At 37.8% G+C, this 21,547-nt stretch overlaps 3 protein-coding genes across 11 annotated transcripts; 2 read left to right on the top strand and 1 right to left on the bottom strand.

The window, feature by feature from the left end:
* The first annotated feature begins 360 nt into the window (after positions 1-360).
* Positions 361-5,319, top strand: LOC137746957 (uncharacterized). Of its 2 annotated transcripts, none has more exons than XM_068486960.2 (5): positions 361-1,068; positions 1,391-1,513; positions 1,724-1,818; positions 3,944-4,192; positions 4,285-5,319. In XM_068486960.2, exons 1-5 carry the CDS (start codon positions 648-650, stop codon positions 5,218-5,220), a joined length of 1,824 nt encoding a protein of 607 aa, XP_068343061.2. In that variant the 5' UTR covers positions 361-647; the 3' UTR covers positions 5,221-5,319. The 2 variants fall into 2 exon arrangements, with proteins under 2 accessions (XP_068343061.2, XP_088545721.1); XM_088689595.1 differs by having other exon boundaries at positions 511-1,068; positions 3,944-4,171.
* A 5,850-nt stretch (positions 5,320-11,169) lies between these two features.
* Positions 11,170-16,160, top strand: LOC137746757 (NADP-dependent malic enzyme). Of its 2 annotated transcripts, XM_068486767.2 has the most exons (19): positions 11,170-11,622; positions 12,307-12,427; positions 12,656-12,730; positions 12,904-13,055; positions 13,139-13,244; positions 13,352-13,417; positions 13,550-13,645; positions 13,734-13,805; positions 13,905-13,988; positions 14,084-14,182; positions 14,300-14,347; positions 14,465-14,518; positions 14,612-14,710; positions 14,797-14,886; positions 14,992-15,069; positions 15,179-15,253; positions 15,347-15,437; positions 15,562-15,690; positions 15,801-16,160. In XM_068486767.2, the coding sequence occupies exons 1-19, from the start codon at positions 11,486-11,488 to the stop codon at positions 15,887-15,889; spliced, it is 1,761 nt and encodes a 586-aa protein (XP_068342868.2). In that variant the 5' UTR covers positions 11,170-11,485; the 3' UTR covers positions 15,890-16,160. The 2 variants fall into 2 exon arrangements, with proteins under 2 accessions (XP_068342868.2, XP_088545728.1); XM_088689602.1 differs by lacking the exon at positions 14,300-14,347 and having other exon boundaries at positions 11,258-11,622.
* Positions 16,161-17,251: 1,091 nt separating this feature from the next.
* Positions 17,252-20,459, bottom strand: LOC137747493 (kihadalactone A synthase LFS). 7 transcript variants are annotated; one of them, XM_068487615.2, is made up of 11 exons: positions 20,140-20,459; positions 19,833-20,028; positions 19,625-19,723; positions 19,438-19,489; positions 18,951-19,072; positions 18,766-18,866; positions 18,606-18,664; positions 18,321-18,377; positions 18,106-18,151; positions 17,701-17,780; positions 17,252-17,538 (listed from the first exon to the last, which is right to left on the bottom strand). In XM_068487615.2, the coding sequence occupies exons 1-11, from the start codon at positions 20,245-20,247 to the stop codon at positions 17,448-17,450; spliced, it is 1,011 nt and encodes a 336-aa protein (XP_068343716.1). In that variant the 5' UTR covers positions 20,248-20,459; the 3' UTR covers positions 17,252-17,447. The 7 variants fall into 7 exon arrangements, with proteins under 7 accessions (XP_068343716.1, XP_088545687.1, XP_088545707.1 ...); XM_088689561.1 differs by having other exon boundaries at positions 17,701-17,834; positions 20,140-20,385; XM_088689581.1 differs by having other exon boundaries at positions 17,701-17,834; positions 19,833-20,054; positions 20,140-20,349.
* Positions 20,460-21,547: the final 1,088 nt, after the last annotated feature.

The following is a 21,547-nucleotide window of genomic DNA, read 5'->3' as shown; positions in this document are numbered from 1 at the left end:
TAAGCACCATATAAAAATATAAAATAGAGGTTTTCATTAATTTTCGTATATTAATTTAAAAAAAAACTAATGAAACTAGTTTAAAAACTTTGAATTTTAACAATAAGGATAAAATAAAATGTAAAATGAATAATACCTAAACTTTTCGTTAAAATTCCTTATATTAAAACGTAACTTATGGTTTGAAATTGAGTCAGATTGGTTCAAAATTAATGGATCAGTGGACCATGCATAAAAGAGCCCTAAAGGAAAAAGAAAAGAGCTGAAAAAGAATGATATACTTGGGGACTAAGGTACTCTAACTTCTCAAGGAAACCATCTTTTCTATCGTTGAAAAAGGATGAAGAACCACTTTACCTTGTCGGCGCATGGTTCAGCTTGGAGTCTCGGTCCAATCCAAAGTCTCTGTACACAGAAAACTTGGTCCGGTTCATCCCAAGATCAAAAAAGTGTAAATATAAACTTGGTCCGGTTCACATGGCAGAGGGACGTCATGTGAATTCAAAGCACATGAAGAAGAAGAAATGGAATGGATCGGAAAAAGGAATAGTACGTAGTAGCTCCTTTTAAACCACCCGGTTTGAAATCAACTGGATTTTGTCAGCAAACTTCCTTTCTTCCTTCCCAGTTAATTACAAAGTTAACTAATGGATCATCCGCATAATTACGGTTCCAGCAACTCCAAACGCAGTTACACAGACATTGCGGCGGCGGCCACGGCCGGAGACGATTGCCCACAACCGCAACTGGTGCCTCTGCCCCTGACGGTGGAGCAAAAACTGAACAGCATATGTGAGGAGAAAGGGCAGCCGCAGCCGGACGCCGCGTTGAGAAGGAGGCTGGGTTTGCTGGGGGAGGAGAAGGCACTCGAACTCCTCGGCGACATTTACAATAGTAAAAAACAGATCAAAACCCTCAATGGATACATCTGGTTCTTGCTGCGCGAAAAGTACCAATGTACCCCTCGTTCTCGTTCTCCTTCCCCTTCCCCTACCAAGTCTGGCCCTGCTGCTTCTCCGCCTCTTCACAGCCCGTCTTCTGCTTCCCAAATCACTCCTGGTCGTCAAGGTCAGATTTTTACTTCATGGGTTGTTTTGTTTTGGTTGATCAGTGATGGGTTTTCTTAGCTGGTTATTTTTAAAACCGACTTCTGCTATTCTCTCGAAGAAGGCAAGAATCCTACGGAAAACTCTTAATTGATAAAATGAATTAAAATATATAAAGAAAGGTTTCACTTCTAATATTCCCGAGGCTCTTTTGTGATACTTCTCTCTTATAATATAAATGCAAACTAGGACAATTTCGATGTGATTAGTAGTGAACCGTTGATTAGTAATGGACCATTAATCTGTCTCTTTGAAACTTGGCACTTTGGCTATGTGAGTTGCAGGGAGTACTAGTGGAGGACAGAAGCAATTAAATTCCTATTTCTCTCCATCACCTTCGAAATCTGCACGTACATCCCTTTTTCGAGGCCCATCATCTTCTCTTCCTATCAGTCCTGTTCATGAAGGTCAGATTTTCGTTCATGGATTGTTTTTCTTTTATGATTGCTTTCTACTCCTATCCCTCGAATTCTCCTTCGAAAGATGCCCGTACTTTTCTTTTTCAAGGCCCGTCTTCTGCTCCTCCTACTTCTATCACTCCGGTTCAACTTTTTCAAGGTTAGATATTATGCGCTCTCTCTGTTTCATGATTTTCTTTCATTGTGATCAACTGACAGGAGATACCACAGACAATCGATACTTGCAATCTAGCAGAGCTTCAAACGTAAATGCAACTGCAAAGGTGTCAAATTACAAAAGTAATTTGGAAAAGGTGGGTTCCAGATGTTTAAAGTCTTTTTGTGTTATGAGTTTAGTGTCATTGTCTTCTGCCTTTCAACCACCTTTTACAAATTTTCCCTTTGGTTCAAACATCTTCCTTTCGAAGTAATTATCTCTCCTCCTAGTTGTTGATGTGACTACCGACAAGAGATTGGGCCTCGAACAGGGCCAATGTTACCCCGTTTAAATGTAATTAAGCAATTTAATTTTGGCTTAATTATATAAAAACCTTTCACCTTCGGCTTGTCGGGAAGGGGTTACAACCATTAAATGACCGTTACTAGCATAAACTCTTCCTCTAATCCACTTACTCTAACGGGCAAATTTTAAAGGATATAAAAGCGAACGCGTTGTCAATTTTCACTTCACCTTCAATTTCCAGAAAACTTTTAAGTCTTCGAAAGATCGATAATTTCATCTTGCGAAAACTGAATTCAACTCTCCGTTCCTGAAAATTTCAAACTCTCAATCAATTCATCCATGTCGACTTCAACGGCTTCTCGTCATGAGTTTGATGAAGGTCTTACCAGCCTTAGAACTCGATTGAACACTCTACAAAGTGCGAGGTGGTCTGAATCTTCCAGTCTACTTTCACCATAGGAATCCTACTATTTGGGCCTTGTGTGGTACCAAGAAGTGTCAGATGTAGTTGAGAACAATATGCCCCCAGCCACCTAGCTCTCTCATTCTCCTTATTCTAATTCGAAGGGAATTTGCCCGACCAGGTGGAGTAACGCTTCTAGAGGTTTCCCGACCTGATTATGATGTCCAAATCTTCTGTGACCCTGAAGCCCGAACTGCTCAGTGTAGCCTTGCTATTCTGGAATAATGCAACCAATACTTTTGATTTCAGAATGGAACAGATGTCTCTCACGATTTTGGCCATGGCTCAGCTGTTTGGTATGTGGCCATGAGGTAGGTGTTTTGACGTCTCAAAGGATTAGTCGTCTCACTGGGACTTGCAGTCGAAGAAGGAGAAAGGAGAAGTTGAGGCCACTCTACCACCAGTGAAGATTAAGTATCTATCTTCAGAGTTTCAGGCTTGTGCGACCTACTACTTTAAATTTCTTAGCTATTTTAAAAGCAAGTATGGTCCCTCGTCCCTCTCTACCAATAGAGATCAAGAGCATATGGACTTCTTGCTCTATTAGATGAATAAGTTCATGTTCCCCAACCCTTTAAAGGGTATGGAAGTTAGTGGATCCCTCTCGTTGTAGCCTTGAATCAATATGATGATATAGCCATAAAAGATGCTAGTTCTCTGGCTCGAGCAACTTCTCCTACCTCTTCACTTTACCAAAGATGCTCAGATAGAGGAGAACTAGGGCTAGGCACAACACTCTTGCCTCAGAGGCTTCCTATACTTCAACCAGAAAGAGGACTAGGCCCGAGACTGGTCTCAAAATAGGTGAAGCTTCTGGGATAGTTGGTAGGAAGAAGAAGAGAGCAGCCGATAAGTGATTAAGTGCTTTTTGATGAGTTGTTAGTTTATATAACTTACTGATGAATTCTAACACAGGATTATCCGAGTTCAACCAGAAAAAAGGCTAGTCTCAAAATAGGTGAAGCTTTTGGGACAGTTGGTAGGAAGAAGCAAAGAGCAGCAGTAAATGACTAATTGCTTTTTTATGAGTTGTTAACTCGAATTTCTCAGATTTGTTGGTTTTTGTAACCTACTAAAGAATTCTAACACAGGATTGCCCGAATTCAAAAAGACTGGATCTCCTTCCTCACAAATAAGCTAAAGAAGTTTGATAGTATCTGGTGGTGATGATGAGATGACAATATAGTGCTAGTAGAAGTACTACATCTCGTCTAGGTATCTTCCAGTCATATCGCCTTCAATTTTTACCTTATCAGCCTTTCAATAATCCAACTACAATATCTCCTTCAAAGGTAGAGAAAATCACTGTACAGTGCCCGACACTCGTCCAACTACAGTATCTCCTTCAAAAGTGGTGAGTTTTCACCAAACTTTCGAGAGAAACCACAATAAAAATGTTGTTGCTGCTATAAGTCATCCTTTAGATATTCAATTTACATATTTCTGTGGTTCACAAATCCTAATTTTCTCTTATGCGTCTTGTCCATGGATAACCAACCACTTGTTCTTGCAGGAACAAAAGAATCAAGTCATGAATGAACCTCTCCAAGATATCCCTTATCCTTATGAGGTTGGGAGTTCAGGAGTTCGTCCCTCAGGCCCTTCTGGTGCTGATGCAGAGCCTAAGATGTCAATGGAGCCCTTCACTTTCCCTTCGGGCAACAACCCTCCTTCACCTCCTGTCGTCGAGCAATCAAAGTTTGTTTTGATAGAGGCTGAGAATGTTCAAGTGCCTGTAGAGGTAGCAACAATTCCCGAACAAGTATATTCTTTATCATTTACCTATTTTTACTTTTGTAGTTTTCCTTTTAAACTTTACCATGATTTTCATTGCCTCACACACTTCGATTTCAGGGTTCAGCAGCTCCATCTTTACCAGCCGCTCATGAAGAGGCCTATCTAACTGTCAACCTTCCCCATACCCCAGCAATTGGAGTATTGGATATTGACAGTTCGTCAGGGGAGAAAGAGAAGGCCCCTAGCTCGACAAAAGAAGCTCACAACACATATTTCCTTGTTCCTCATTCTGTGCCTGATGCTAGCAAGGAAAGGCCTAGCACACCCTCTCAGAGCAACAAGCAAAAAGAAAAGGCTTCTTCCTCATCTTCCAACTTACCAGAGCAGCCAACTCCTCTAGCTGTGGTTTATCCCAACATATCCCTCTCTGAGGTCTTGCTCGAACTTCAGAAACTCAAGCAAAAGGTTGACTCCCGGAGCCAGAAGCCATCAGTTCAACAAGTTCAAGATCTAAAACAATCCTTCAAACACTGGTTGGAAGGTGGTTTTGATGTCAACTTCCAATGCGACATGCTTAATCAAGCTGAGAGTACACTTGAGAAACTGTATGAGGTTAATGAGATCACCAAAGAGCAATTCCAGACCTTTAAATACTTCTTCCAGCTTCTAAAGCAGTTGCAGGAACAATACTTCCAAGCTGCCAAAGAGGCTGAACATATGCAACAAATGAAACTCCAACACTCTGAGTTCTCTACTCTTTTGAAATCTGTTATTGGAGAAGGAACCAAAATTGGGGATAGTATTTCTGTAGTGGACCAACAAATTCAGCAGCTAGAGCAAGAGTTGGCCAAACTGAAAGCTGAGAAAGCTAGCTTGGCTAGTGAACTAGCTGTGAAAGTGGTTGAGGCCCGAAGTGCAAGTCAACAAGTAGATATTTTGGATGCTCAGTTGGTCAACAGCAACATTGCAGTTGAAGAGCCTGAGAGGCTGGAGATTGACATGAAGACTGTATATGCTAGGATTGTTGCCCTAGCTAAGGATGCTCATTTGTAATTTCTGTTCGTCTGTGTTTATTTTCTTTTGCTATTTCAGTTTTTGTAAAGCCACTTGCTGGCTATCAATACTATTATTAGTAAAAGTTTGCCTTTCTAATTTTTTTATTTTTTTATTTTATAGTTTTGCTTCAAAATCCTTCTGTTATTCTGTAGTCGTATAACAATTTGTGAATAAAGATGCATTGTTTAGAGGCTTTCTTATTCACAACATCTCAATACAAATGATGAACAAAGCTTTTGGATGAAGCTGTTTTTTCAAACAAATTTAACTGTAGTACATACTTCATAAAAATCATAGAGACAGAAAACTTTTGCCAGCTCGGGCAAAATTTGGAGGGCCACTCAAAATTGACAATGCCAATTAAGGGCATAAAACTTTTGAAATGAAGTTTTAATATAGGCAATGTAGCAGATGCAATTACAAAAATGTCAAATTTCAAAGGAATTTGGAAAAGGTAGGCTGCAGCAAGTTTTTGTATTGTGAGTTGAGTGTTCTTGTTTTCTGCGTTTCTGCTACCTCATATAGAACAGATTTTCCCTTCGAAGTAATTTTCTCTCCTCCTAGTTGTTGATGTGATTCCTAACAGGAGATAAGAATTTACATTGCAACTTGAGTTTTCATCCCTTCAAAACTACCAAAATGCCATCAAAAAGTGGCTTTCCTCTGTAAAACCTGACTGAGGTAGCTGTCCAGTGTGAAAGAGGGTTTTGCCATCGGAGTAGGATTCTCTTCCCTCCTATTCCCATCCCCTTCCCTCCTCTCCTCTCACACATTGTTTTTTGTCTTATTGTCTCTATAAAAAAAATCAATATAAGATGTTGACGTAGCTTAACCATGACTGTTCAAACATGAGGGGAGGGAAGGATAGAGAGATTATGAGGGGAGAGAATCATCCTCTGCTGCCCACAAAGCCTTGTGGAAAATGCTTTTAAATTCTTGGGCTTGCACACCATTCACTTTTATCAACATAAATATTCATCTGTGAATTAAGTGAAAAAAGTGAGTCTGAGCCTCATAGACCCATTTTTAATTTGAAGTCCAAACATGCCGAATGCCCTAATCTACACACCGCAAAGAGAACTCTCTTACAACAAATTTTAGGAGATGACAGCATTCTACTGGTGAGGAGCTCCCTATCAAACCAGCTAAGCTTTCGAAAGAAGACCTAGAAGAGGAGCTCATAAAACTGTTTTTGACAACTAGATTTAAACCAAGGTATGCATTTGACTTTGTTTTATAGCAAATTGGGTTGTATTACGTTCAGTCCTGGCTGTTTTATGGATGGTGAATCTCTCTGTTGTCGGAGTTGAGTGAGCATTCTCCACGTTAACCGAAGGTGATAGAAGTATTCTAATATTTGCTACGCATTAAAGTTCCTGTCAATGAAAATATTTGTTTTAACTCGCTCTTCCACGTTAACTCTCTTCAGGAGTTAACAAACTAGTAACATATTCGGATTTCTGATCGTAGATTCTGTACGGTGGTGATGGTTTCGACAAGAGTACAAGGCCGACGGGTGAAATATTTGACGAGGCGACCGCCATATATAATATCTGTTATGACCATGCAAGGAGTGCAGGAGCTATAAGTAAATGCGGGTTTGTATGGAAAGCTGTAGGGTCAGCTCCCTTCAAAATTCACTTGATCAATCAAGGTGATGAAGGCCCTTTTCTAGTGTCACCCCCCCCCCGTCCTGAAGGAACTCTGTAACTAAGAACTGGATTGTGTGATCAAGCTAGACTTTAGCGACTGTTTATGGTCAATAAATGTTGAATATATTGTAACATTTTTGTTGTACATATAAATTCATGGTTCTCGATCATGGATACTTAATTAGTTTGGAATGACAAACTCATTATTCCAATGTTCATACGAGAATAAAATCTAACCATGAAGTGAGGAACGGTAACAACTTTCTTATTTGTATTTGTTTTTTTTTTTGTGAATTCTCCTTACTATCCTATAATTTGCACATCGATCTGAATAGTATATTTCTAGGTTATTTTTTAAAGATTAATGTAATATGAAATCGTCCCATCACCCAAGTGTTATTCAATAAATACACCAGTCATGTAATTTAGTTAAACATTGATATTTTAAAATGCTGATAAAGCGGTTTAACAACTACAATTTCTATTTTAGTTGATAAGTAGATTGTTCCAATTACCGTGCAATAAGCAAGATGAGAATGATAGCTGAAATGTCCAACTGAGAAGGTCGGTCCGTAGCATCCTTCATATGATGCAAGGGAGTTCATATTCATAATACCTATGAACCATGAGGTCCAAGAAAATAAAACAAACCCACTTAAAAGGGAACTTTAAACCAGGTGAGAAGGAGCCAACCCTAATTAAAATTTGACACGGACCTTGGGAAGTGTTTGTTCATATAGGACGTCTGTGCAAGGAGAAATTTTTCGGAGAGCCGTCACACAAGACAGTTGGAGTACCGAACAAATCATGGGTTGACCCTGTCTTTTTTGTTTTCAAATAAGAAAAATGCCGATTAAAATATTTTACCAAACAAAATGTCTGAATTATCCCTATCACACTAATCGTCAACACCGAGTACGCATCACAACCCACCTCCATTGCCGACCGACGATTTTGTCGGTGAATCTCTTCTCTCTCTCTACCTATTTTTCTTTCTCATCTTCCTTCTATTTCTCCACTATTTCTTCGACATGGAAGACCGATGGATGTTGAGCGGCAACTCCCTCAGAGGGTGTCGCTAACTACCGATCTAATAGCTGGTTAAGTGGTCAGATTCCAATGTTCTTCTCCGGCGAGGAGAGGAGGGTAAAAAAAGGAAGATATGAGAATGAAACAAAGGGCAACAGAGACGTGATGGAAGGGAGGAATAGGTGGGGGCGGGGCGGAGGGTTCGAGATCTTAAGAGGGTAATTTAGAATTTTTCTTTTTTATTGAAATTTTGTTACATAATTTTAATATTTAAAAAAATAAGTTTAAGGATGGTGTCATTTAAAAAGATGATATTACGTGTCAAATTGCAATAGGCGCGGAACTCTAGCTGTCTTGTGTGTCGGGGAACCGGATCCCCTGAATTGAGTAAAGGATTCAGACTGTTGAAATTTGATCTAACGGTTATAAATAAAAGATTTCTTTAAAAATTATAATAATTATAATCGTTATATCAAATTTTAACAATTCGTATGATTTACTCAGAAAATTTAGTCTCCTAAGCTCAAGAGAGAATCCGATCCCTGTACCGGGCTCCTCAAATAATTTCTCTTGTGCAAGGACGTGATCCGGACGTGATCCGGACGTGATCGGGACCATCTCCACCAAATGTCATGCTTCAATCCAATCCAAACCTAATCTGAAAAACCAAACCTCAATCTCCTGTGAGCCACTTGGAAAAAGGAAACTCAGTGGTCAAGGACTAGTCATATTTCAGGGCCCTACCCCAACGCAAAAGCAACTCAAAATGATGAAATTTTTAGCAGATGGCGCCCTTACGGTCGATCCGCCGATCCTTTTTCTTAACAATTAATAATTTAATTCACTTATGTTATAATAAAAATTATATGTACAAAATATTTCAAATTTTTTAATTATTAAATTTAAATTTTTATGTTTTTAACTATAAATTAAATAGTTAAAATATTCGAAATATCTTAAATTTCACATCACTATAAAAATCTTCTTAAATGATGTGAAAGCTTGAGTCATTTGAAAGGTATACACAATATAATATATACTATATATATATATATATTGTGCAAGAGGAGTATTCTCATGCCTAATTATTTAGAATATAGAAAAAATAATAATTCTATTGATTCTGAAATTTTAATCCGACAACTTAAGAACGTGATATATTAATAATTGTGTTAGTTGGTAGTACTGAGTAGCCTCTAAAGATATGTGGTTGTGTGATAAAAAGTAAATTAACTAGAACAATACAAAGGAGGAAATAGAAAATAGAATAACGTATAATGATGTATTATATATTCTTTTAACTTTTAAATGGTTAGCAAAGTGTCTTTTTTTTTTAATATCTAAAGCAAAGTAATTTGAGATGATATTGTTATTAGGTGATTAACGAGAGGGCAATTACTACGTATAAGAATCTAAACTCATTTTATTAAGTTGTCTAAATTTAAACTCATTTTAATTGGTGGATTTAAAATTTTCAATGTTGTAGAACTGAAATCATTATTTGGTACATTTATAAGTATATAAAGGACATTTTTACATATGTATATAATAAAAAAATAGTGAAAATTATGAAAAGAAATGTATACCACGCATACATACTAAAGTAACTTAATTCGTATCAAAAGAGAATAGCGCTTACATGTACGGAGGGAAAGAGTTTCTTTTTTTATTTTGATTAGTTGAGAAATGCTAGTATTTTTCTCATTGAACTTTTTTAATCTATCTTATCAGCAATTCTCATTATGTGATTTCACACGATGATCTGAACAATTTGATTTTTATGTCACTCTTTAACTATCAACTTTTTAAAATGAATCAAATTTGAAATCGTTTACACACATAATAGTTATATAACAAACATACAACTCATTTTATTTAGTTAAATTTTGAAATATTGAAATCGGTAATTCAAATGTTAAATAATTTGATAAACTTGTCTCTACAATTAAACTAAAAAGTAGATGATTTCGATAATATACTATTACAACTTAATAAGAGAACCGAAAAATAAAACGAAAAGAAAATAGTAACTACCATCCTGTGTTACAAATTTCTTTGGGTTACATGCATATGATTGACGGACAGCAACGACAATAGAGTTAGCTGTGAGAGCCGACACACGGACATGTGCAATATAATCTCATTATCCAAATGAATCAAACTCCCCCCCAATCACTCCGTGTCAAACTCTCTCTCCTGCTCTCACGGACATGTGTAATATAGTCTCATCATCCAATTGAATCAAACCCTTTACCAAAAAAAAAATCAGATCCCCCTATCACTCTGTATCAACTCTCTCTCTCTCCTCTCACCACGGCAAGATTTTTCATTGCGCCGAATAAACGGTTCATTTTATTAAAAAATATTTTAGTACGGTTTAATAAACGGAAAGAGATTATCTTCGAATCTTTTTTTCTTAATCTATTAAGTTCAAGAATTTGAATTATTGAAATTTGATCGAACTGCTTAATTATAACTTTGAAGGTGAACTCTTTTAAAGTAAACTCCTATTTATAACTGTTTGATCAAATTTCAATAATTCAAATCCTCTGACTTGATGATTAGGAAGAAGGAACCTAGCATGGTAAGCTATATTTTTGACACACTATAAAATTTCTCATGTCCACCGTCTGTACCGCCGAACACAGACAAAATCCCATGTCTCTGTCTTCTTCTCACTCCCATCCTAGTTCTCTCTTCCATCCTATCCGTTTACCCATCTAACTATTCCCTCCATGTTTTTTACAATGAAATCCTTAAGAATATCCCACTAACTTTTCTGTTCTTTTATGCAAATAATTAACTAAAAAAGAGAAGAAAAAAAATTAAAAATTGAATAGTTAACTCGAATACGACTCTTACCGTTTTAATTTCTGGACCAGAATCCTCTCTTAATCTAAGGATAAAGATCCTTATGATCAAGAGATGTGGACAGTTGAATAAAAATTCAACGGTTATAATATTATAACTTTAAAGGAACCCTCCTGTTTGTAACCATTGGATAAAAAGTAAACAGCCCACATCGCTTAATCATGAGGATCCTCATTCTTAGATTAGGAGAGGATCCTGGTCCTTAATTTCCTATTACGATTTGACTTTCCCGTGTAGAAGAAGCCAAAATCTGGAGAAATTTTTAATTGTGATGGTAAAACAGATGGTACATCAGGTGCTTTTATGTAAAAGATGCTAAATTTTATTTTTTAAATTATTAACTTTATAACACATAAATTTCACTATTTATATAATGATACGTGTTGTACCGTGCCGGCCTTACTGAAAAATCTTTCCAAAATCTGTGGTTTGCATCTGTTGAAATTTTATATAATGACACATGGTGTACCATTTTGAGTGCTGGTTACACTGAAAAATCTTTCCAAAATCTGTGGTTTGCATTGATGGAAATGTAAAATGGGTCGCTGTTTGTTTTGTTATTAAAAAGAGCTTCAACACAAAAGCAGAGCACTCCACCATCTTCTGCAACTTCTGCTTCTGCTTCTCTCATACGCGCTTTTGAGCTCAAAGGGTCACTGAGAAAGGTTGGTGCTGAATCTGATCTCAAGATATTATTTGGGTCGTTGAGGATGGCGAGCAAGGTCACGGATCCTACGGTTAAGATCGACCCGAAATCCACCGTCGGCGGCGGCGTTGAGGATGTATACGGTGAGGATACTGCCACCGAGGACCAACTCGTCACCCCCTGGACTTACTCCGTTGCCAGGTCAACATCTCTTTTCATTAAGTTACTTTTGACCGTCTGGTTTCATATATGGATCATAGTAGCTGTGTCTGATGATGGAGGATTGAGGTTCAGTATACCTGTTGTGGGCCCCACAGAATTCTATGATCCCTTGTGAAGCAGTTCTGAAATCTGAACCTTCCATTTTAAGTCTCTGAAAAGTTTGCAGTTCTGATGCTGGCTGTTTGTTTATTTTCAGTAAAAATTAGGATTTTAATAACAAAAACAAAGAATATATATTTATACATGTAAGTTTTTTGGGAAATGATTGGGTTACAAATCTAGACCATTTTTTTTTTAGTATTTCTTCGGTTAATATTCGATTTCGATATATCATCATGACCCGCACATGACCACTTTTCAGTATTTGATCAGTTAATGCTTGATCGTTTTATCGTCAGTATTTGATTTTAATCAGTTCATGAATTAGGATTAGTATTTAACTTTTTATAATACATTTTTTTTTTTTTTTTTTTTTAAACAATAGCGTTAGGATTAGATAGTTGTTAGGGAGAAGAAGATGGAGATCGAACTCACACCATAGTGCATAAGCATGATTACTTTCCGCCACTGCGGTGGTGAAGGGCGTTCTCATTTGGATCAAGCACCATTTTTTGTGATAGTTACTTTTTTTTTTGTTTAATTTTTGGTGTGTTTTTTATGCAGTGGGTATTCATTGCTGAGAGATCCTCAATACAACAAGGGGCTAGCATTTACAGAGAAAGAGAGGGACGCCCATTACTTGCGTGGTCTTCTTCCTCCGGCAACTATTTCTCAACAAGTCCAGGTTTCAATTTTCAGAACACTACTTGGTATTCATCTTAAGTTGATTTACATATATGGTTATGTTTTAACAACTCAAACATGTTGTTAGCTCGGTTAGACCAGTTGGTCATGACAGTGTTCCCGCCACCTTTCACTCGAGTTTGATTCCCCCTCCCCGCAAATTAGAATAGTTTAGAAAAAAATGAAAATGTCGTTGGCTCATTTAACATGGTATACTTCTGTTAACCAGGAGAAGAAGTTGATGAATACCATCCGACAATATCAAGTCCCGTTGCAAAAATATATGGCACTGACGGAACTCCAGGTACTTTTTCTTTCACCCGGATCAGTTTAATTTGAGGTTGATTTCGAGTTTATTTCTTGAAGTTAAACTCGGTTTCCATAAGATTGAAACTGTTTCAAGTGTGTTATATTTATTGGTGCAATGTGTTAAACATTTAAGGATGTAAAGGATCATTCATTTGCTTTGTTTAACAGGAGAGGAATGAGAGGCTGTTCTACAAACTTCTCATTGATAATGTCGAGGAATTGCTACCAATTGTCTACACTCCAACTGTTGGTGAGGCTTGCCAGAAATTCGGGAGCATCTTCAGGCGCCCTCAGGGTCTTTACATAAGTCTAAAAGAGAAGTACGAGTATTTGTTTACACCGTGATTTTTCTGTTTTCTCAACATGAAGTTCTAATAACGTGAAAAACTCTTGAACATTATAGGGGTAAAGTTCTTGAGGTATTGAAGAACTGGCCTGTAAGGGCTGTTCAAGTTATTGTTGTGACTGATGGTGAACGTATACTGGGACTCGGTGACCTTGGTTGTCAGGTAAGGTACCGGAATGAATTTTTTTTTCTTTGAGTTATAAGCATTTTGGTAAAATAGCGATAGTGGAAAATAACTTGACGCACACCGCCTTGTTGAACATGCTTCAGGGGATGGGAATTCCTGTGGGGAAGTTGGCATTGTACACGGCACTTGGAGGAGTTCGCCCCTCAGCGGTAAGCGTTTTCCTATTTACTAAATAGTAATCATTGTTTACACTTCAACATGATAGGGTTGCATTGCAAATCATGGATATCATAGCATATTTATTCATTTTAATCAAGAATTCCGTGGACTTTTCTCTTCAGTGTTTGCCTGTAACAATTGATGTTGGGACAAACAATGAGAAGATGCTGGATGATGAGTTTTACATTGGACTCAGACAAAAGAGGACAAGGGGAAAGGTTTACCTTACTCCAGTCTCTAGTTTGCGTGTATGATCCAGAATTATAAAGCTTAACTTAATGTGAGAGATTTTGATCGTACTTGCAGGAGTATGAGGATCTTTTAGAAGAGTTCATGAGTGCTGTCAAGCAGAACTATGGCGAAAAAGTTCTTGTACAGGTTGCTTCTTATGTTACATCATCTATACACTGGATTTTTGGAGTACAAAATTTTCATATTTTCTGAGGTTGTCTAGTCCCTTTATATTGAAATGTGCAGTTCGAAGATTTTGCAAACCACAATGCTTTCGAGCTGCTGGCCAAATATAGATCATCTCATCTCGTCTTCAATGATGACATACAGGTACAAATTAGATAACTGACTGAGCTTGCACGATAGCCTTTAGGGTGAGTACACTTTGTTTCTTTCCGCTTTGAACCATTGTCTCCTTGTTTCAGGGGACGGCATCTGTAGTTCTTGCAGGAGTTGTGGCAGCACTGAAGTTAATCGGTGGTTCCCTGTCTGAGCATAGGTTTTTGTTCCTTGGCGCTGGAGAAGTAAGTGTTGTTATATATTTGTCGATTTTTTTCTTTACTGCATCAGATTGGTAGAGAACCAAGAGTAGTCCAACTCTACAGCATAATTCTCATTCCACTGTTACTTGGTGATTGTAGGCTGGTACCGGTATAGCAGAACTAATAGCTCTTGAGATCTCGAAAAGGGTATTAACTTTCTAAAATAATGTGCATGCCTCATGTCAATCCAGAGATGTAAAGAACTTCTAGTCACGATTGATCAATGTTCTTCCTTCATTATTTAGTTTTCTTCGTCTCTTGTAGACAAAAGTTCCTGTGGAAGAGGCCCGTAAGAAGATCTGGCTTGTTGATTCAAAGGTGGGTAGTGTTCTCGGTCAAAATTCTGACTGTCCCTTATCAATTTTTCTAGTTTCCTCTCATACTTCACGCAGCACATGAATTGTCTTGCAGGGATTGATTGTTATCTCTCGTAAAGATTCTCTTCAACATTTTAAGCAGCCTTGGGCTCATGAGCATGAGCCTGTTGATAATCTTTTGGATGCTGTCAAGGTTCGAATCATATGATATATATTTTTAGTGGATATATGTTAGTTTTATAATTCTCGGTTTTTGATTGTACATCCATACTTCATCAGGCAATTAAACCAACAGTTCTTATTGGATCGTCTGGTGTTGGAAGAACATTTACAAAGGAGGTGATTGAAGCAGTATCGTCCTTCAATGAGGTAATCCTCTTCTTTCTCTTACCCCTGTTCCGTGTCTATCTTCTTGTACGTAGGCATAACATGTTCAGCATCGGTTTTATTGACATTAAGAAATGAATGCTGCAGAAACCTCTCATTTTGGCTCTTTCCAACCCAACATCACAATCTGAATGTACCGCTGAAGAAGCATATACTTACAGTGAGGTATAATATTTACGCTTACTATTAATCTGTCGTTACTTGATTGAGGATTTATATCAGAAAGTGAAACTAATTTCTCATTCATGATTCTTGTCCGGCTTCCATTACCAAGGGTCGCGCAATTTTTGCCAGCGGAAGTCCATTTGATCCTGTTGAGTACAATGGCAAAGTTTTTGTTCCTGGCCAGGTAATGCAAAAGTAGCTTGTAGTTGAACTTTGAAGACCAAATGTTAACACATTGGTTTGAGTATCAATAACCGAGATTTTTGTATCGTCCCAGTCCAACAATGCATACATTTTTCCTGGATTTGGTCTGGGTTTGGTTATCTCTGGAGCAATCCGTGTTCACGATGACATGCTTCTGGCAGCCTGTAAGTAGATGGCAAATTTTGAACGACGTAATTTTGAAAAAGAATGCAAAGTAGAACTTGTATCGCATTTTCCGACTTTTGCATTTACCATTTGTTCAACTTTTTGGTTTTCTCCTAAAATCAGCGGAAGCCTTGGCGGGGCAAGTTTCCGAGGAGAATTTTGCACAGGGGCTGATCTATCCACCATTGTCGAACATCAGAAAGATCTCTGCCCAAGTAGCTGCTAATGTAGCTGCCAAGGCATATGACCTTGGTAAGTTTTCTTCTTCCTTTTGTCACTTTGGTATATTCTGAGTTCTAACCCAAAAATATATCATTTCTTCCATGCCCCATGTAACTCTTTTTCATCTTATGCTTTTGTAGGCGTGGCTACGCGTCTCCCTCGTCCTGAGAATCTTGTGAAGCATGCCGAGAGTTGCATGTACAGTCCCGTCTACAGAAACTACCGCTAAACAGTGTCTGGCTCCGTCGTGTGTTGTGTGTTATGCTTTGCTTCGAGGCTATTTATCAAGAATGTGTGTTTCTGAAGATGTGCTGTATCGGCGCTTGTGAAATAAGGGAAAGATGATGCGTGTAAATCATCGGTTTGTAAAATTCGAATAAATATGCTAATTGTATTTGTTTCTGCAGATCAAATGCATTAGCCTCCTTCACATTTTGTTCTTTGATGTCGTTACGTCTCCTGCTCAACAAATAATATGTTAGTTCTGATAGTTTCTCAAATGTGTTTGCTCAAAGAGTGCACTTATGTTGTTCATAAGAACGATAAAGCAAAGAATCAAACATAAGATCTCGATTGCAGGGACAAATACCTTAAACCACATGAGGTAAACCTCTTGCGAGCTAGTACGCACTTGTTGAAATGCTACTTTCCAAAAGCAAATGTATTAATTTAAGTGGCAGCAAAGACTCAAAAGGATGGTGGGTCCCTTTTCATTCATTCAACCATTGCAGCACTAACATGGCTAAAAAGCCGAGTAAAGCAAGTTTTGATACGAATCATTTGAGGGAGTGCAAACGTGTTTGCTCAAAGAGTGCACTTATGTTGTTAATAAGAACGATAAAGCAAAGAATTAAACATAAGATCTTGGTTGCAAGGTACACTCTAAATTACTTTAATTATAAGTTTTTTGTGAGCGAGTGCGCACTTGTTGAAACGCTATTTTCCAAAAGCAAATGGATCAATATAAGTGGCACCAAAGATACAAAGGAGATGGTGGGTTCCTTTCCAATCATTCAACCATTACAGCACTAACATGGCTAAAAACCAGGTAAAGCTATATAAAGTGTTGATATTAAAGATCGGCGTTTGACCCAAAATGATATGATTGGTGTAACTCTTCGTTTTAGTTCCTGCCATTAAAAATCGATATGGTCCTTAAGATTGTATACGTAAATCATTTTGATTATTCCGTGAAATTTTTTTTCAATATTATCGTTAAGTATTGGGGTTCGTTCGACAAAAATGCCCTTAAAAAGGTGATTACATGGTATTTCAGGTGAAAATTCAACAAGAATATTGAGAGAATTTTTTACAAAATGAAGAAAATGATTTACAGTGGACCAACCTCAGGGCCACTTTATCGACTTTAATTATTAAGTACCAAAAAGATAAATTATGTTAATTTCATGAACTATTTTGATTAAAAAGGCATTAATTATTTGAGGGAGTACTCTTTAATTATAACTATGGACGACTTCCTACCGCACCCAGTTTTACCATGAACCCCGAATATGCAGGCGTACGACACATTCTACAATACCGTTAATTTAGAACGAACTCTCTGTTCCGTACTAGGCCTGTTAGATACAGATTCTGCAACAAAAATGGTTGAAATTTTATTGTGGTAGGGTACCAGATTACAAGGCTATATGAAGTTACAGAGGGATACGATTTGAACAGTGACGTAGCGATTATCGAGTACAGCAATCGTTGAACTATATCGAAACTTATGATAGCTATCTTAGAAGAATGAGGAATCATCTTCAATTGCAGCAGAACTGACAAAATTATTTGTTATGTTCCGTGTAGACATTCAGATCAGCGTGAGTGTCGTAATAGCGCTGGCTCAGGTAAGTGCGGCACAAGATCGGGGGAAATCTGGAAAAGTAGACAGATACAGGAATGCAATGAACAGTGAGAATATCACTCTAAATGCTTTATGATTCGAATTTCAAAACCGCCATCCTTTGGCCGCATAAAATTTGAGTTGCTAAAATAGCTATACAATAGTTCCAGCATAATATTTGTGTCGGAACTTACTTGGGAGGGTTATTTTCAGATTTGCACGTAGGCAAACACTCAACAAGACAATCGTGACTTGGTTCCATAAAGTATGCAATCTGCCAAAGAAAAGAAGCAAATGAGATATTGATTCCAAAATCCGAAAGAATGTTCTGTAAAAAAGAAAACAAAAATTAGTATATCATGTATGTGAAAGTTAACATAACGAATGCCATGTAAATCCCGAGAAAAGAAAACAAAAATCAAGTAATTGAGCTTATGTACAATTCAGGCACAGATACAATAAGTGAAATTGACGGTTTACATTTGAACCAAATGATAGACACAACGAACAAAATAATCTTACACAGCATAAAAACACTGAAACTGATGTAGTCTAGTACGCCATGAAATAGAAAAAGTAAAGAAGAAGAGGAGTCATACAGAGTATCTGTCTTGACCGTTCCCTACAACTCTATGCAATGTGGACCTGAGCACAAAAACAAAGCAGGAGTATGCGTCACAATAGTTGAACACAAAAATTCTAAAAGGAGAATGTACATATAATAAGATCCAAATGAAATGCACAGCTCCAAAATGCCAGCATTCATCTTCTATGAGCATATAATGCAGACAGAACTAAGAGATGTGTGCTGTACTTGAAAATGCCGTTGCTCCAGCGTTCCAGCATGTCACCAATATTCACTATAAATGCACTGAAGTAATAAACAGAAAAAAGCATGTTACCATACTGAATTAAAAAGGTGCCTTTGCATTATATTTGCTACTATGGTGGCAAATATAAAATCGTGAAACGTTCCAAACATGCTACCAGCAATGAAGCATATATCCGCAAGGAAGGATATAACTATAGCACATATGAGTCAGCCAGAATTAAGCCACTTTAATGATATCAATCTTCCCCGGAGGGTAGAATGACTAACCCTTTTATTGGTGGTACATATTCCCATATTTGAGGTTTTGCATCCTTATCTTTGCATATCTGCAAAGAGATATAGGTAGAATAACAGATTAATAATGCAATAGTTACACCTGCCTTCTTAACAATGGTAATATAGCTTAAGTTCACAGCAGCACTCTTACTTGGAGACCTGCAACATCATCTGTTGCCAATAGGGTTATAAAACCAAAGTCCGAATGAGCTCCAGCTCCAAAAATTCCATTCGCTGGATCAGAAACTTGACCTATATAACAAATGAACATCGTCTTAGGAGTTAAAATAGTTGTAGGATCAAATTAAAGTTACAGAACTTTTGATTGAAATTTACCATCATAGTGTAGTAAACGCAGTGTTGCTATAGCCTCGCCAAGCATTTCTGGTTTGTCGAAGAAATGGATGTCGAGATCAAGAGCAAGGGCCACAAGCCTACCAACTGACTTAGCCACCTCCCTGAAATGATTTTCATGAAAACAGGTCTCCTCAATGCTTATCATCCACTCTAGAAAGAACTAATCTAGAAGAAGAAATATGGAAAAGGATTATTGAAAGTTATGAAACTAATCAATCATTCATCCTAAAAACTTGTCACTAACATAAGGGATATTCTCATAGCAATCGACACTACGATATTCTGCTGAACAGAGTTGCAAACTTGGCAGCAGATATGAGTAAAAGCCACTATTTAAAATGCCAAAAGGGAAAACAACGATTTCTAACATGGAACAAACATTGATCACATGCCCGTCGAGACACATGCACAAGCACTCTGATCATACAAAACATATGTAGTTGCTAAGTACAAGTGCACAACTTACAAGCATTGTCTATGATAATCCTCCATGGTCTCCCTCCACCCCGGCAACACTTCTACAACGAAAACAAATAGTACGAAAAGATCAATAACACCCTTCTATTGCTAGATGCTAAAAGTACGAAGGGGCACTATAAAACCAAATTTTGCGAGAAATCCAGCATTCAATTCCACATCTTGCAGTTATTTACCTGGAGCAGGCCAAACATTAGGCCCATAAAACGGCTTTTTAGCTTCTGGGTCATCTTCTTGTAGCTCAACTCCTATGTAATACCCCTCCTTGTAATCTCCTACTCATCGAACAAAACCCGAATTTTATGAAAGAAGAACAAAAACCCTGAATTTTAATCCACAAAGAAACAACCAGAATTTGTACTTTCCTAGTGGTTTAATACAAACCGTGAACTTGGTTTTCATGATCGAGATGCTCGTCGAGAGAAGGGGTATATCCCCTGTAATTCTTGTTCCTCAAAAGCTCCATTTTTGCACTCAATGGCAACCCGAAAAGCCTCCTGCTCTGATCAAACACCTTCGCCATGAACTCCTCGCTTATTCCATGATTCACCAGGTAGAAAAACCCGCAATCCAAACACGCCTAAAACAACCCAGAATTCAGTTTTTCTTCACTACCCAGATTAGAAAAACAGAAAATCGTCAAACCCAGAAAAAAGTTGAAGAATTTATGCGGGAGTCGTAAGTTTCTAACCTGTTTGAGTAAAGAGACGGATTGGTGGGTGTCGGGGCTCGAGGGATCGATGCAGTTGAGGGCGGAGACTCTGGCAACTCCGTCGCCGTTTGTGATTTGGGTTGCCATTTTCCGGGCAAACTCAAGTGGCAGGACTTGAGAAGTCAGTGTATGAAATCGATTGTGGAGGACAATCCTTTGGGTTTTTTTAACGAAAAAGCTCACGTGGGCAATGAGACCACGCACTATCCTCGGTTTTTTTTTATGTAATTCTGGTTAGCCGCCTATTTTGCTGGCTTTGTTTGCCGCCTTATGTACGATGTTCTGTCTCTTCTTTGTGTACGTGGAGCTGGACGGGTTTGCCACCACACATTTATGCGGGTGCCATGTGCGGTTGTAACGTATATTTTACACTAAAAGTCAAATCGTTAAAGTAGAGTTGGCTGCCCAAAAATGCGTGTGTAGAAGTTCAAATTCGAGTGAGGAGTTTCAAACCTTTTCTCGCCAGAGCATAAATCAATTCGTGTTCTGGTTCAAAAGTAAGTTGTCTTTGCTCAAGTGAAACACAGACGACTCGCCAGTGATTCTGTTCCTTCTTACTTCATTCGGAACAGCCCGAGCTTATATTTCAAGTTATAGTATTAGTATTTGCACATGTTAGAACAATGATGATTTACTTGCACCACACAGTTGTGTTTGGAGTCTCATCAAAATGTAAGTCAAACAAATAAGATATGGATAGATATTCTTAACAACAAAACAAACATTTAGTTGTTAAGACTAGTCAATTTTGTTGTTTATTTTTTTGGGTCACCTTTTCTTTTTTGGTAGATTATTCACAGGAGCGACCCAGCAATCTAGGCTAAAAAAGAGGTAGTCGACCCATTTCCCCCTTTTATTTTGAGTTAGTCGTGATCCAGAGTTTTACTAATTTTGGGCCAAAATGGTAATCGAAACTGTCCTTAATGGCCGTTGTCCAATTTTAATCTCTATATTTTTTTTGTCATAATGTTCTTCTATATTTAAATATAGTGGTGAGATTTAGATGGGTGAGCACACAAGGATGATAGCATTAAGAACGAGGATATCCAGGTGGTGTAGGGGTGGTTGTAATTGAAGATAAGATGAGAGAAAATCGGTTAAGATGCTTTGGACACGTGAACCGAAACATATAGATACTTTTGTTAGAAGATGCAACTATGAAGGATGCTCAAGGAAAAAGGGATAGAGGGAGACATAGAAAAACATGGAAATAGATTTAAGAAAAGATTTGGTGTACTTGGAGCTAACGAAAGAATTGATGCAAAACCAAGCGCAGTAGCATTCTTGGATTCAAACAGCTGACTATACTCAATGAGACAAGACTTGGTTGTTGTTGTTGTGTATATATATATATTGGTAAGATTGTGCTACATTTGACCAAGTGATG

Source organism: Pyrus communis, chromosome 2 (genome assembly GCF_041283825.1).
Source record: "Pyrus communis isolate YQ-2024b chromosome 2, ASM4128382v1, whole genome shotgun sequence".
Classification (NCBI taxonomy): Eukaryota; Viridiplantae; Streptophyta; class Magnoliopsida; order Rosales; family Rosaceae; genus Pyrus; species Pyrus communis.
Note: the sequence above shows the minus strand (reverse complement) of the source record. Positions and strands in the feature narration are given on the sequence as shown.

What these genes read in the sequence shown, in the direction of transcription:
- LOC137746957 (XM_068486960.2), top strand. Translation starts at nt 648, where the DNA reads ATGGATCATCCGCATAATTACGGTTCCAGCAACTCCAAACGCAGTTAC. An exon ending in AATCACTCCTGGTCGTCAAG is followed by an intron (nt 1,069 to 1,390) that starts GTCAGATTTTTA and finishes TGTGAGTTGCAG; the next exon opens with GGAGTACTAGTGGAGGACAG. An exon ending in ACAAAAGTAATTTGGAAAAG is followed by an intron (nt 1,819 to 3,943) that starts GTGGGTTCCAGA and finishes TTGTTCTTGCAG; the next exon opens with GAACAAAAGAATCAAGTCAT.
- LOC137746757 (XM_068486767.2), top strand. Translation starts at nt 11,486, where the DNA reads ATGGCGAGCAAGGTCACGGATCCTACGGTTAAGATCGACCCGAAATCC. An exon ending in TGTTCCTTGGCGCTGGAGAA is followed by an intron (nt 14,183 to 14,299) that starts GTAAGTGTTGTT and finishes TGGTGATTGTAG; the next exon opens with GCTGGTACCGGTATAGCAGA. An exon ending in TGACATGCTTCTGGCAGCCT is followed by an intron (nt 15,438 to 15,561) that starts GTAAGTAGATGG and finishes TCCTAAAATCAG; the next exon opens with CGGAAGCCTTGGCGGGGCAA.
- LOC137747493 (XM_088689561.1), bottom strand. Translation starts at nt 20,247, where the DNA reads ATGGCAACCCAAATCACAAACGGCGACGGAGTTGCCAGAGTCTCCGCC. An exon ending in TATGTACCACCAATAAAAGG is followed by an intron (nt 18,378 to 18,605) that starts GTTAGTCATTCT and finishes TTATTACTTCAG; the next exon opens with TGCATTTATAGTGAATATTG. An exon ending in TGGAGCAACGGCATTTTCAA is followed by an intron (nt 18,152 to 18,320) that starts GTACAGCACACA and finishes TTTTGTGCTCAG; the next exon opens with GTCCACATTGCATAGAGTTG.